The 16,730-nt window shown below is 39.7% G+C and overlaps 1 protein-coding gene across 1 annotated transcript in view; it reads left to right on the top strand.

Moving 5' to 3' along the window:
* The window catches only part of LOC121372997 (zinc/cadmium resistance protein-like), a 30,013-nt gene extending 14,056 nt beyond the window's left edge, over positions 1–15,957 (top strand). Inside the window, exons 4-8 of the mRNA XM_041499437.1 lie at positions 1,176–1,317; positions 2,433–2,476; positions 6,285–6,364; positions 14,594–14,776; positions 15,904–15,957. Of these exons, the coding sequence (XP_041355371.1) occupies positions 1,176–1,317; positions 2,433–2,476; positions 6,285–6,364; positions 14,594–14,776; positions 15,904–15,957 (503 nt within the window). The remainder of the gene's footprint in view (positions 1–1,175; positions 1,318–2,432; positions 2,477–6,284; positions 6,365–14,593; positions 14,777–15,903) is intronic.
* The last annotated feature ends 773 nt before the right edge of the window (positions 15,958–16,730 follow it).

The raw sequence follows: 16,730 nt of genomic DNA, 5'->3' as shown, positions 1-16,730 counted from the left end.
TCGGGCACGTCCGCACCACTATAGCAACCCATGACGACTGGACTATACCCTAGTCAGATACTCTCTCTCTCATTCAGACGGATCCGGGTTCTCAAGATCTGTATTTCAGCACGGCACTACACCTTCAACGTCTAATGACTGTTAATCTAGGGGTTTTCTTGACGGGATGCAACCCATCTCGTCCCTTTAAGCTGTGCACCCAAACGGCCTTAACGAGGCCACTCGCGTGGACATATCGATACTTTTAAACTTTTAGATCTGCGTTCAAAATTTATGTCGAGCAGTCCAATCTCTTCTTTCTCTTATTTATTTTTGGACTTTGGCTAAAATGTCCAAATTATATAAATATTCGGCCGAGCAGTTTTTTTTATTTTTGGCTTGTAACTTTAATTTTTTTTTTTTTTTTTATTCTATTAACTTTTTTTTACTAATTGCTATTTTAAAAATTCTGCCCATTTTCAACTCTACCCTCCCCCTCCCCCCCATCCCGAGTCAGGCCACCGATCTTGTTTTCGAAACCCTAGTGGTATATATGACCGCGTTAAAGTAGTTATCTATCTATCTATCTATCAATCTATCTATCTATATTTAGCAAGTTAATTTTTTTTTTTTTTTTAAAGTGACAGCCCCTTGGTTTTAAACATCACGGCGAATTTCTCAGCTGTTCCCCGTCTCCTCTCTTGTAGAGGCAGGACGTAGCCCAGTGGTAAAGCGCTCGCTCGATGCGCGGTAGGTCTGGGATCGATCCCCGCCGATGGGCCCATTGGACTATTTCTCGTTCTAGCCAGTGCACCACGACTGGTATATCAAAGGCCGTGGTATGTACTACCCTGTCTGTGGGATGGTGCATATAAAAGATCCCTTGCTGCTAATCGAAAAAGAGTAGCCCATGAAGTGGCGACAGCGGGTTTCCTCTCTCAATATCTGTGTGGCCCTTAACCATATGTCTGACGCCATATAACCGTAAATAAAATGTGTTTAGTGCGTCGTTAAATAAAACATTTCCTTCCTCTCTTGTACGCTTAAGTGTTCTTCAAATGAAACTTGTATGTGCGTAATGTTTTAACATGCTCATATACCACATAGGTTTCCAGCATTGAAACTTGTATAAGTAAATTATTTACACATACAGGTATATAATAAAACATATTCATTACAATGATTATATGTTTCAGAATCAGAAGGACATCTGAATATGAGAGGTGTGTTTTTACACGTTCTGGGAGACGCACTGGGATCCGTCATAGTCATCATCAGTGCCCTGGTGATCTGGCTAGTCGAAGACGACTGGAGGTATTACGTTGATCCGGCCTTAAGGTGAGTCACGTATAATTGCCGACACTAGTTTCAACTTGTGAAAACTGATCGAAAGTTTTATTCATCTACAAACTTGTAACACATTTGGAACACATTTATTTTGTAAAGTGTATTAACCCTAGCAACAGATTTGGCAGTGTCACGGTTGTGTGTCTGTTTGGGGGGGGGGGGGGGGGGGGGGGAGGCTGCTATTACTACCTTACAGTATATAGTATATTACACTAGTAATGCGTACATGAAAATATAAATATTTCTAAGGTTGACAGAATAGGAAGAGAGATAGAAGGAAAAGAGGTTAAACATTAAATTAGAAAACAGAGAATAGTTCACTTTGTATTATTATTGCAGGTAATATTAAATGATATAACTGAACATTTTGATACTGTTACAATAAAAAGAAATAAGAGTGTGTGATATTGAAAAAGGGTAATGCCAATAAAATTAGACTTCTCAAAGGTATGTGTGTTTTAAAAAAATATGAAAACGTTTGTTTCATTCTCTTTTTGTTTTTGGCTCAATTTCATTTTAACTTACTTTCGTGCTTATATCCAATTAAGATTCAAGCATCCTGTCCTGGGCACACACCTCAGCTATCAGACCTGTCTGACTAGGAACGGTGGATTAGTTGTTAGTTGCTAGTGGTTTGTGAAAGAAAAAGGGGTGTAGTTGTTTTACACCTACACATTCATTTGTTAAATTCGCTCTGGGTGGGAACCGATACAGGGCTGCGAACCCAGTACCTACTAGCTTTTTGCCCAATGGCTTAACCACGACACCACCGAGGCCGGTATCACCTGTACAGTGTTTTCGGATTTCCAGGTTTTGTATTATATTTTCTTCGTCGAAATCTTTTTATATGGACAGCCTGACCAAGCAGAAAAAAGTCCGCTAGACTGGTTTATGCGCTTCATGGTAAACCAAGTGGCCACGTCGGAAACCGATCAAATAGGGAAACATTTGCTGGCTGAACTTGGGATGGTTTCGGTTGATACTTTGCATATATTATTCTGAATGGGAGCCGCCTTTTTAAAGCTATGTGCAACCTTAAACTTACAGCCAATTGCAGTATCCGACCTTTATTCCTTAATTGACCCGTTTTAAAATTCTGTTTTCAGTCTTATCCTGGTTGGAATAATATTGTTTTCTACGATTCCACTTTGTGAGTATCTATCAGTTAGACAGGTGTTTATTAAATAAGATAAAATATAAATTACAAGACAAGAAAACCACTAAACATTTGTAAATTTAGCTCGGCCCATCCTACAAAAATGCCCTTTTTTGGTAAATAATTTCAGTTTGGTTTGATGTCAGAAATAAATTGTAAAAGTGTTTTGGAAATAACAACAAAATACATTTTGTGTTCAGAAATAAATAAAACTGTAATACATACCATAGTGAGAAAAAGACGCCATTTTAGTTTTATTCACTGGTGTAGTCTTAATACAAGATAACTCTATTGTATTCATTTCACTACAGAGGTCTCACTACACAGGTGACTTCTGGGTGAGCGTTCATTCATCACGGTCCACTGTAGTTCCTAATTGTAAAATATGTTGTGCTTCACATATTCACTTCTAGAAATTGGGGAAGAATTAAAAAATGTTTTCAGTGATAAGCCTTCTGGCTGGATTTTGCCCATGGATGTTATTTTGTAATATTGTAAATTGACTTTTTGATTCATGGGTGTATAGCGGAAGAGCTGGTGGCTGTGAAAGGGTTCCTGAACCAGCTGTTCGGACCGGTACTACAGCCAGATGTGGTCATATAGCTAAAAACAGAAAGAAATGTTTTATTTAACGACGCACTCAATACATTTTATTTACGGTTATATGGCGTCAGACATATGGTTAAGGACCACACAGATTTTGAGAGGAAACCCGCTGTCGCCACTACATGGGCTACTCTTCCGATTAGCAGCAAGGGATCTTTTATTTGCGCTTCCCACAGGCAGGATAGCACAAACCATGGCCCTTTGTTGAACCAGTTATGGATCTATGGTCGGTGCAAGTGGTTTACACCTACCCATTGAGCCTTGCGGAGCACTCACTCCCATGCCTGCCAGCTAAAAACAGAGACGGAAATATTCTCAATTTTGGACTAAAAATAAATGCTTATATAATGTATGTTCGCAATAGTGCACATGTACATGTATGTTGTTAGCGCCAACGAAAACCCGTTCTATTGCCGATCTTCAGAGGTCAGAGCCGTCGGTGGGCCTGTTTCTTGTTCCAGCCAGTGCACCACGACTGGTATATAAAAGACCGTGGTATGTACTACCCTTTCTGTGGGATGGTGCATATAAAAGACCCCTTGCTGCTAATCGGAAAGAGTAGCCCATGAAGTGGCGACAGCGGGTTTCCTCTCTCAATAAATGTGTGGTTCTTAACCATATGTCTGACGCCATATAACCGTAAATAAACTGTGTTGAGTGCGTCGTTAAATAAAACATGTCTTCCTCTAGTGAGGTCAGAGAGAGTAACAAGAAAATAATCAGAGTTATCTCATATAGGAAGTCTACACCAGTCCATAAAACTAAAATGTCGGCCATAACGCTATAAGCGTCGTTTTCTTACAATGGTATGTATTACAGTTTTATTTATTTCTGAACCGAATATATTTGCTTGTATGTTGTGTCTAAGACTTGTCTTGAGGCTTGATTCCAGGGATTTACATATAAGTAAGTTGACAGTTTTGTGCAACGACCTGGTTTAGTGCAATATATACTCTTCAAAAAACGTAGGGGAACTCTAATAAGAATTTACAATAGCCAAAACTGTAATAGTTATATGATACTAGTAAATTAATTGGGCAAACATTACAACCAGTAGTTCAGTATTACAGTGGGGGTTTTTACCACCAAAGATCTTGAAGGACGATTGGGATCAGAAATGAAATTTGAAAGTTGACGTTTTTTTTTATCAGTAAATCGCAAGTAAGTTTGACAGTCATGGCGATTTACCCATTTTTATTAAAGATATGGCCCTTGAATTTAAAAGATACGAAAAAACATTTTCCTGACTTTTTTGTTTGCTGAAATTTTGTGTATAGCTTTATTGTGTTTTTGTACAGATGAAGTTTTGACTTTCATGGCGATTTACCAATTTTGTTTTTTAAAGAGTTATGACCCTTGAATTTATGAGATACGAAGGGCCCGGTAGGGGACATGTATTGCTTTAGCAGTACTCTCAGATTGCTTTGTTAACAGCTTCCCAAGAGTAGACGATGTTCAGAAATGTATTTCAAGTTGCTTTGATCTGTAGCTTAACATTGCACTGCTTTTGCCCTGACATATTTCGAAGTCAGCATGTTTGTACTTAATTTGAGTTTGAACAACTTTTATTGCTTTGACTTTCGTGCAGTCTAAATACCTGGATTCATACATATTATGGTTATTCTTTACCATTCCACTCCATTTACAAACGGGGCAGGACGTAGCCCAGTGGTAAAGCGCTCGCTAGATACACGATCGGTTTAGTATCGATCCCCATCGGTGGCCTCATTGAGCTATTTCTTGTTCCAGGCAGTCCTCCACAACTGGTGTAATAAAGGCCGTGGTATGTACTATCCTGTCTGTGGGATGGTGCATATAAAAGATACCTTGCTGCTAATCGAAAAGCGTAGCCAATAAAGTGGCGACAGTGGGTTTCCTTTCTATATCTGTGTGGTCATTAACCATATGTCTGACGCCATATAACCGTAAATACAGATGTGTTGAGTGCGTCGTTAAATAAAACATTTCCTTCCTTTTACAAATATCTTCAAATAACATCGACATAAGACCTGATTATAATATCTTAAAGGGACATTCCTGAGTTTGCTGAATTTTTAAGATGTTATCGACTAACAAAGACTTTTTAACGATTGTAATTACATATCAAATATATTCTTCTGAATAAAATATTAGTGGCTGTATATTAAACGTGTTTTTGATCGTTCTACTATTTGTACTAGGTTAAATTTCATTTTATTTCCTAAACTATATTTGTTCGTACGTACTAAATTATTTGAAGACAAAATCCAGTGTGGGCTTCTTACAAATATTACGACAACCAGAAACACATTGAATATACAGACACTGATATTCTAAACAAGAAAATATATTTAATATGTAAGTTTAATCGTAGAAATATTTTATTTTTCTGAAACATCTTACAATGCAACAAACTCAGGAATGTCCCTTTAAAACACAAAGTGTCAAGTGGCACGATTCGAACATACTGCACCGATACGAGTGGCATCCGACAGCCCGTTACCGTAACCACTCGGCCACCGTAACATCCGCAGAATCGTAGGAAAGGAAGGAAATGTTTTATTTAACGACGCACCCAAAACATTTTATTTACGGTAATATGGCGTTGGACATATGATTAAGGACCACACAGATATTGAGAGAGGAAACCCGCTGTTGCCACTTCATGGGAAACTCTTTCCGATTAGCAGCAAGGGATATTTTATATGCACCATCCCACAGACAAGATAGTAATACCACGGCTTTCGTTACACCAGTTGTGGAGCATTGGTTGGAATGAGAAATAGCCCAATGGGCCCCCTGACGGGGATCGCGCATTAGGCGAGCACTTTACCACTGGGCTACGCCCCCCCCCCCCCCATCCCGCAAAATGGAAGTATGATTAATCGTAGGCCTTGCTAAGACTGTCAAACACTTGATTCGATACAAATGTAACAGTATGGTATTATTATTAATTTTTATTTTTCTGGTTTATTTTTTGTATTATTATTTTTTTTTTTTTTTTTTTTTTTTTAAATTTTTTTTATTGCCAGCGCCTTGTTTGGTATGGTATTAATAATATAAAGCAATTATTAAACTGTAACGGGGATAATGACGCACCCGGGTACTAGCAGTAATAGTCCACCAGCAGAAGTCGTTTTTGTTTTCTTATTATGCTTTCATAATATGGAGTTTTATTTTTCCCCTTATTTATTTTGACATTATTATTTAATTTCAGTTAAAGAGTCATCGTTCATTCTACTTCAAAGTGTGCCATCGCACATTCAAACAGATCGAATTCGAGGCAAGTTGGAAAAGGTTTGTAGCTTTGGGCAATTGGGTAGCGATAATGATATTAATGGGCTACTCTTTTCGATTAACAGCAAGGGATCTTTTATATGCACCATCCCATAGACAGGATAGCACATACCACAACCTTTGGTGTACCAGTCGTGGTGCACTGGCTGGAGCGAAAAATAACCCAATGGACCCACCGACGGGGATCGATCCCAGACCGACCGCGCATCAAACGAGCGCTTTTCCACTGGGCTACGTCTCGCCAAAATGAGTACAAATTCACGTTCAGGCGAAACCTAGTGCAGTAGAGGAGTTATTATGCTTCTGGGGCGGGACTTGGCCCAGTGGGAAACGCTCACTCGATGCGCGGTCGGTCTGGGATCGATCCCCGTCGGTGGGCCCATTGGGCTATTTTTGGTTCCAGTAAGTGCACCACGATTGGTATATCATAGGCCGTGGTATGTGTCATCCTGTAGGATGATGCATATAAAGGACCCCTTGCTATTAATGGAAAAATGTTGAGGGTTTCCTGTCTAAAACTATATGTCAGAATGAAACAAATATTTGACATCCAATAGCCGATGATTAATAAATAATGTGCTCTATTGCAGGGCTGGCCATATCCTAAAATGTTCAGTTGCCGCCGGGCAAGTCACTTTCAAATTTCACTTGCCCACAAAAGAATTAACTTGTCCCAAAACGTAAGCAGGGGTGGGGTGGGGGGGGGGGGGGGGGGGAGGGGAGTTTTGGGGGTGATAACAGACGAGTGTTTCAAAGAGATTTGTTTTGTAAAACATTAATATATACTCTTCAAAAAAAGAAACGCAAAAGGGTACAAATGGGTTATAACTCCGATTTTATGTTTCCTACCGGTTCATGCTTTGTGAATATAAGGTCATTGCATGTCCCAAACACATTCCCACGGTTACATTCGATAAAACGCAGCTACTGTACAATAAAGTTCCAAAATGTGAATATTCGCAAAAACGCAGCCACGTGCAAACCATGTCACCACTGCACGTGCGTTGTCTGCACGTGCAACATGAACACCGACAGTATAAAAGTGCAGGGTGTTCGCTTGCCTGGCCTCTGTATCTGGCCGACAGTTGACAATCCAGGACATGCCACGTCTCAGTGAACCGCAGAGAAACAATGCCATCGGCCGACTAGACGCAGGCGAATCCAGAACGGCCGTTGCCAGGGCATTTCATGTGTCCCCAAGCACCATCTCCAGACTGTGGGACCGTTACCAGCAACATGGATCAACACGTGACCTCCCTAGATCCGGTCGACCACGGGTCACTACCCCCGGGCAGGACCGCTACATCCGGGTACGCCACCTTCGGGAACGATTGACTACTGCCACCTCCACAGCCGCAGCAATACCAGGTTTGCGCAGGATATCCGACCAGACCGTACGGAACCGCCTACGTGAGGTAGGAATTCGTACCAGACGTCCAGTTCGAGGTGTCATCTTAACACCACAACACCGTCGACTCCGACTGCAGTGGTGCCAGATTCATCGACAATGGCCTCAACTGCGATGGAGACAGGTGTGGTTCAGTGACGAGTCCCGATTTCTGCTCCGACGTCATGATGGAAGATGTCGTGTGTATAGGCGTCGTGGTGAACGTTATGCGGCAAACTGCGTGCAGGAAGTGGACAGATTCGGCGGGGGTAGTGTCATGGTGTGGGCAGCCATCTCACACACTGGCAGAACTGACCTGGTCCACGTGCAGGGCAACCTGAATGCACAGGGCTACACTGACCAGATCCTCCGGCCACAGATCGTTCCAGTTATGGCCAACGCCAACGCAGTGTTCCAACATGACAACGCCAGGCCTCACACAGCACGTCTCACAACGGCTTTCCTACAGAACAACAACATTAATGTCCTTCCTTGGCCATCGATATCACCGGATTTGAACCCAATTGAGCATCTATGGGACGAGTTGGACCGACGCCTCTGACAGCGACAACCACAGCCCCAGACCCTGCCCGAGCTGGCAGCAGCCTTGCAGGCCGAGTGGGCCACCATCCCCCGGGACGTCATCGTACTCTGGTTGCTTCAATGGGCAGGCGGTGCCAGGCAGTTGTCAACACACGCGGAGGCCACACCCGGTATTGACTCCATATGACCTTGACCTTGGTGGTGTGTCCTATCACTTACTCACAATGGACTAGAGTGAATTGTGAACAATCCTGCAACATTTGGTAATTATCGGACTCACCATTCAATAATTAAATCAATTCTCCAAATGTTACGACAATGTGGTTTTGCGTTTCTTCTTTTGAAGAGTATATATAAATACTCTATTTTTCAGGATGAATTTTACTTGTAGAATTTAGGACATTGCTTTTCAGGACATTTAATTTTCGAAATGTTCAGGGGGAGTATACCCTGTTTTAATTAGAAATTTTGGCGTTTGGCGCTCTCCATTTGAGTCCGACACACAGACTCAGTTGGAGACTGCTTAGATTCCGTTACAAATTTGCCTGCCTTCACACATGCTACTCACTATTCTTTAACATTTAGTCAATTAAATGTTAATCACGTGTACATTTAATATATCATTTTAATTGGTAAACAAATGCGAAAATTTGCAAATGGACAACCTAATTTCGTAATACGAAACGCTACTATATACATTAGCGAAAAACCGACCGTGCGGTGGAATTCCCTAACCTCGTTTACGTCACGTGGTGCGCGAGCTCACATAGATAAAGCAAAAACTAACTTTACAAAGAGTCCACTTATCCATTTTAGTAACATGCTAGATCGTAACGTTCTAAACAGGGTTTTTTCGCGATCCTTCAACGTTTTTGGCAATTTACCTCAATACCATGATTTATGAATAAAGGCCTAATTTCTTAAATGCCTTCACAAATGAGGGGGGGGGGGGGGGGGGGCTTATTCAAAGACGTGTGCCTACTTACGGTCAAATATGTTACTTGATATAATAATCATGGCTTGAAATGACGGGCGACGCGTGCTTCAGGTTTCATTAGACCAAATAAATGCCTGTTGACGACCATAGTAACAATTCTTAATAAAACTAACAGAAGCAACGTTCCAAACCACCAGACCAGTATATACACTGACAGTGTGGTACCTCCCATTGATAATTATTTGAAGAAACCCTACTGTAACGTATCGTTTTAAGCACTTACAAAATGCCAGTAGACATTGTTATTGCCACCCCAGTTATTGACAATTACAAAATGTCACTAGTGTAATAATTGTTCAGGTAATAAAACATGTGGAACTGATGGGGCATTTGTCATATTATTTGCACAAATAACCAGTGTCACATATATCCACCAATCACAGTCATAGTTACGGTTTACTCCTTAAACATTTGAACTCTGACCTGACAATCACATAATTGGTACATTACAACCTTCAGACTACAGAATTTAAAAAAACAAAGAACAAACAGGCAGTTTGTGTCCGGAAATGTCGGTTGCCCGGCAGACAGTTTAACTCTACTTTTGGCCAGCCTTGCTCTAATGGTGTCGTTAAACAAAACAAACTTCTTCATTTTTCTTCTAGATATCAGACAGTTAAGTTTAGTTATTTTTCTTATCCAGTGCTGGCAACCATATACTAGTATTTAGTTTTCTTTGTAATATAGTGTTGACAACCTATTCTAGTATTTATTACTTCGAACCTGACAATCACATGATTGATACATTAAAACCTATATTGAAAAAGTTTAAATTTCAAAAGGTGTCCAATCACATATTTTTGAGAAGGTTATTTTCTTGTGTACCCCAGTATGAAAAAATACTGCCAGCAGAGTAAGTGGAACTACAGAGCAGCGTCTTCAATAGTACCTACCAAAATGGATCCACAGCATAATAAATATACATGGGAATGAGGTACATTATATTTTATCCTTGTCTGGTATGTAGCACACCTGGATAATATAACACCCATGTGGGTTTGTATACTGTATAGGGTACATACTCCAAACTGAGCTATTCAGAATACCCCACACTAGAAGAAGTTTACACGGAGTAAATGAATGAATGAATGAATTTTTAACGACACCCAAGCACGAAAACTACATCGGCTATTGGGTGTCAAACTATGGTAATGCAAACAAATAAAGTGATCATCAACATCAATATAAAAATTTAAAATTTAAATAAAAACAGTGTAAAGAACTGTGCAAAAATACAAATATCACAGATAGATACTGAATTTTACTCAAAATTTCAATTGTATCTCGAAGACAACAAGGGGATTTGTGCTGTACTGGCCATTCTCAAAGAGAATGTTACACCCCTGCACCACGGTGAGGTTACAGCACGCGCAGGGGTTTACATGGAGATGCTATGTACTGAGTGAACCACAGAAATCAGGAAAATAATCCTCATAACATCAAAGTTGCACCCAATTAGTGACCAAACTACTGATGAGGCAGCTGTAACTAGTACCTAATTAATCATTGGAAGCAGTGAAAGACTAATGTCCATTGTGGCAAAGTTTACAATATACACAGGGAGAATGAGTCAAAAATTAAGTGACAAGGTGTCGACATTACGAAATCTGGCTAATTTGGGGGGTAACAAATATGTTTGCATGTATCAACACATGGAAATAAATTGCCTTCATTTAATATTACTATCCATGCATCAGCAAAGTTTGTCATTTAATTTCTGAACTCAGACTGACAATCATCATAGTTTTAAGCAAACCATTACACATTTATTGCAATGCCAGCAGTGAAAAAATCAATACAATTTGGTTTTAAAAAAGGACATGTTTCATACCACAAGAACAGAAGACCAGTCACAAGGGGGTGAACCACATCAAAAGTGAGAGAGACAGTCAGACTTACAAAGTCAGTGACTGAAAGGGTCTTACATACCAGTGCTCAAGGTGTACAGGTGACACAAGTCGGCTTTTGCGTGGACTTCAGAATACCCCAACACAGCTGGAACTGTGTTCTGTGGCTCCGGCTGGTGCAAGGTAAACAATTACCACTGCATGACACATTGATTACAGAAAATAAAATCACTCACTGAACATACATGTAGCATATTAAAACCCTTTGAGGGCTATTTTCACCAAAAATTAACTACAATTATTAAAAAGACCACGTTATCTGGCCTAAGTATAAATCGCTGAGGTTTTATGGGCTTGACATCACCAATTTCAGATTAAATGGATAAGTGTCTGCACGAAATTTACATCTGCAAGTATCAAACTATGATAAAACATCAAAGAGTAGGAATGTTGCACTATACGAAATACACACTACAAGTGTAAGGGGAGATAATCTTCATGAGAATAAATGCATAAAAGTGTAGGGAATACAGTAATAGTGGTTACTTACACTGAAGTTAAACGAGGGTACCTTTGATTAACAGGCCTGAGGCAGACTCCTACAGGCTGATTCACATGGGCAAGCTGGAGGACATGATGAACAGGGTTTGGAGAAAACATGCCCATGCCGTTCCCAACTGCAATTCAGGTCGAGTAGAATTCAACTTTGTCGCAGAAGAGCAAAAAGGTGTCTGCACCCGCCAGCAGGTCCACTGCACATCATGCATGTACAAGTCACGAACATTTAATCCAGTACACAGAAACACAGACACACACACGGAGGTGCAGGGGCAGACGACAAACACAACCTAATGTCACAGTACAAGTAGGCCTCAGAAAAATGCCAATAAGTACGACCAACTTTAGGTTGCTTAAATATCCCACCACCTTCACATAAGGGCTGTCAGAAAAATAGCAATGAAGTAGCTGACACAATCACACAAGTAAATCAAGAGGACGTATGCCAAACGGGAGGAACTTAAAGTAATTAACAAAGTCAGGGGTACACAATCCACCATTATCAACCTCCAATGTGGCGGCAATGTCGATAGGAAATGAAAAAGAATGGGCTAAAGATTGTTTGCTACAAATTAAAAATAAGAACAATTTACAAGTACAATACCTGACGATAGATCCGGACACAAAGGGTTTCAAAGCTGCCACTGAACTGTATCAGGAAAATGTCACCAACACCGAACTGCATTTTCTTCTTGACAAGCAAAGAACATTTGTCAAAAATTCTAATTCAGTAAAAACAATGATGCCAGGTAGAACAAAAACAGAGAGAGAGTTAAATTACAATCTAGGTTTTCCAATCACATTGCCATGAGATGTTGGGCTGAATATGATTAAGCCTTTAAAATGCATGCGGGAAATATTTCTAAATTCATGTGTGCAATATCCTACACTCGCGAGGCCATTGTATCCTGCTATCAGGGGTTACACAACAAGTGAAAAGATACTCACATGTCTGTAGAAATAATACTCACAACTGGATCGCTAAGAGTTGTTTCCTAAATAATAACTTTCAAATTGCCACTACAGAAGAAAACACTAACACTTTAAGAGCATGTGTCGACTACCGCCTAGGCCCAAAGATACTGCAACACACCAAATTCAACACAAACACACAAAAGTGTGAGGCAGTAAACAGATGCCTAAGACATTCTTTACGAGACACACAACATTATCTAGAACTTTTGCCGGCAAAGCTCACAGCGCAGTACACAACATCAACAATGGGCCCGCTGAATCTGTAATACAGCTGTCACAGCGTATGGGTTGCAACTTCTCACCTGGAAGTAAAGTTGTAAAATGCAAGAGTACAAACTTTGGCACCGGCTTAAAACGAAATCTACTGAGTATAAAAGAAAAAGATGTTAAACTAGAAAATCTCTGTATGCACTGTATAAGATTCAGCAACAAACATACCAGAAAGGCATGCACTGCATCAAAGCACCAAACACAAAAAATTGAATAGTAAAAGAAAACATTGATTTTAAAAGAAGTTCACCTCACAGAAGACAGTGTGGTTACAAAAGCCTTGCAGTTTACATTCTTTTCTACTATTATTAGCAAGTCTGGATTCCAAAACCAGGTGACCAGCCCATGGTACACAGCGATGTCTGTGGGAAGTAATTTATTCTGTGCCATGTAGGCCAGCCGATGGGCCCTCTCAACCTTTACTCTTGGGGAAGAAGGCCACACAATTCTCTGTCTCACATACCCATCGGATGTGACACTACCCTGCCAGATAGTGCATTTGTAATGTCCAACATTAAATGCGCTTTTTTTTTATCAAGCAGATATTTCAAATGGTGCTAAAAGTAATCCATTATGAATGCTTATAGACTGGTACCAGTATATGCTAATTAACAGACAAACCTGAATATTAATAACAAATTTGTTTGTTTTTTGTGGAAATTGCTATATAGGTTCCATTAGACCAAATAAATTACTATTGATGACCAAAGTAACAATTCTTAATAAAACTAACGGAAACAACGTTTCAAACCACCGGGCCAGTATATACACTGACAGTGTGGTACCTCCTATTGATAATTATTCGAAGAAACTCTACTGTCATATATCGTTTTAAGCACTTACAGGAAGTTTACAGTACCCACCGTCTGGTCCGCACAAAATGTCAGTAGAAATGTTTATTGCCACCCCAGTTAATGACAAGTACAAAATGTCACTAATGTGGGACTGATGGGGCATTTGTTATATTATTTGCACAAATAACCAGTGTCACATATATCTACCAATCAAAGCAATAGTTACGGTTTACTCCTTAAACATGATTGATACATTACAACCTTCAGACTACAGAATAAAAAAAAAAAATCGCAAGTGTACAAAAGGAATAAACAGGCAGTTTGTGTCCGGAAATTTCGTTTGCCCTGCAGACGATTTAACTGTAAATTTTACTCGTCCGAGCAAATGTTTACTCGTCTGGGGCGAGCGGACGCGTACCTTTGGCCAGCCCTGCTCTAGTGGTATTGTTAAACAAAACAAACTTCTTCATTTTTCTTCTAGATATCAGACAGTTAAGTTTAGTTATCGTTCTTATCCAGTGCTGGCAACCATATACTAGTATTTAGTTTTCTTTGTAAGATAGTGCTGACAACCTATTCTAGTATTTATTATTTTTAATCCAGTGCTGGAAACAATATACTAAAAAAAAATTGTTTTAATCCAGTGCTGGCAAATGTATGCTAGTATTTATTAACTTTTTAAAATCCAGTCCTTGCAACTGTATACTAATAAAAAGGTAAGTATTTTGATACACGCTCTTTGGTTAATATTTAAATGAATGATTTAAACCCTATTAGAAATATGTAGACATATAAAATTATTTTATCCCAAAAAAATATTTGTATCAAAATGGCTTATCTTCAGTATATTTCCTGCAGCTACAGGGCATTCGAGCAGTGCATGACCTACATATCTGGCAGCTGGCTGGAAGCCATATCGTGGCTTCCGTGCATGTCAGGTGTGACAGTATCCACAAATATACCGTTCTCGCATCCGAAATGAAACAACTGTTTCACAATGAGGGCATAGAATCAACCACCATTGAGCAGGAATTTAGTGAGGTTTGTATATTAGTTTTAAACTAAAATTATAGATCTTGTATGGCAGGAAAGACTGTTGACAAATGTAATTTGTTTAGCTTTATTTGAAACGCAATTTGTTCTACTTTTGTGCATAAATAATATGCACAATTTTTTTTTTTTTTTTAATTATTATTATTATTTTTTTAGTCTGAATTCGAATTAAATGCTGAAAAAATTACCGATATTTCTCTATGGTATAGAGTTTGTGTTGTTTTTGTTTATGCTGTTTTTTGGTTTTGTTTTGTTTTGTTTTACTTTTTAGAGATTGTTTCTACTTTAGAAATATTGGGAATCACATTTCTCACATGAGTGAACCAGATGAAAGCCATTTGCCTCTTGGAAAATCATTTCACGCTTGATTCTTTTTTTCGCCTTAAAATTTACAAATTCTCCCTTGCAAATTTTAATTTGCAGTTATCGTAACATTTTGCGTTAGATGCAGATTGAATTAGAAGACAAATTTTACTGTGAATTTCTCTCTCTCTCTCTCTCTCTCTCTCTCTCTCTCTCTCTCTCTCTCTCTCTCTCTCTCTCTCTCTCTCTCTCTCTCTCTCTCTCTCTCACTTGTATATCTCTCTCATACATTTCAGACTGATGAAAATGCTACAGTATGTGATCCAGAATTTGAACCATATTCAAAAAGCTGTAACATTTGCCCAAATACTGGGACCAGCCTACCTGTAAATGATACATCCAGGGCAAATAATAACAATGCCAGTAAACATTCGGACAACGTCATTGCTAATAATGATACATCCAGGGCAAATAATGACAATGCCAGTAAACATTCGGATGACATCAGTGCTGATAATGATACATCCAGGGCAAATAATGACAATGCCAGTAAACATTCGAACAGCGTCAATGCTGATAATGATACATCCAGGGCAAATAATGTCAATGCCAGTAAACATTCGGATAAAGTCAATGCTGATAATGATACATCCAGGGCAAATAATGTCAATGCCAGTAAACAATCGGATGACGTCAATGCTCATAATGTATTTTACATCATAGAAACCGCTGTGTGAAAATACTGGGACCTCCAATTGTCCCTGGATATGGGAGCTACCATGATGCTCCTGTGTGTCTCTTCTCTGACCCAGGCATACATCTGCAGTCCTGGTGGTATTACTGTCATCGATGTAAGCCAACTCTGAAGAAAGGTTTAGATACAGAAAAAAGCTCCCACACCACTCATGAAACAACCAGGGCTACAAGGACACATGGCCACGTGGTTATTTTCAAAGATGAAAGGAACAGATGGCAACGCACACGTGTCTGTAATATTTAATGTGCGAACATTTTGTTGATAAAGGATCGTCCTGTAATGTAGCTAACATGATGATCCAGTGTGTCTCCCCTCTCACCCAGTCATAACTGCAGTTTTGGTGTCTGCTGACAGGTGGTGTTACTGTCGCTGATGTATGCCAGCTCTTAAGAAAGGTTTAGATACAGAAAAAAGCTACCACACCACTCAAACAACAACCAGAGCCACAAGGGCACATGGCCACGCAGTTATTTAATGTGTGAACATTTTGTTGATAAAAAGATCATCTCGGAAACATCCTGTAATGTTCCATCGCCGGATCGTCCATCGTCTTCCAATGGTAGCTACATAGTCCACACCAGTAAAAGAAGACGACATCGTGATTCTCCGGCCTTAGTATCTGCATATACCACAACAGTAATAGATGGCTGTATCTTGAGACAATGGCCATGGTAGGGACATAGTCCACACTACTAACAGACGATGGCATCGTGATACCTAGGCCTTGGTAGCTGCATAGTTCACAACAGTAACAGATAGCGGCATCGTGATACAACAGTCTTGGCAGCTGCATAGTCTACAACAGTAACAGACAACGTTGTGATACCCTGTCCTTGAAAACTGTATAATCCACAACAGTAACAGACCATGGCATCGTGATTC

This window comes from Gigantopelta aegis, chromosome 5, assembly GCF_016097555.1.
Source record: "Gigantopelta aegis isolate Gae_Host chromosome 5, Gae_host_genome, whole genome shotgun sequence".
Taxonomy (NCBI): Eukaryota; Metazoa; Mollusca; class Gastropoda; order Neomphalida; family Peltospiridae; genus Gigantopelta; species Gigantopelta aegis.
Note: the sequence above shows the minus strand (reverse complement) of the source record. Positions and strands in the feature narration are given on the sequence as shown.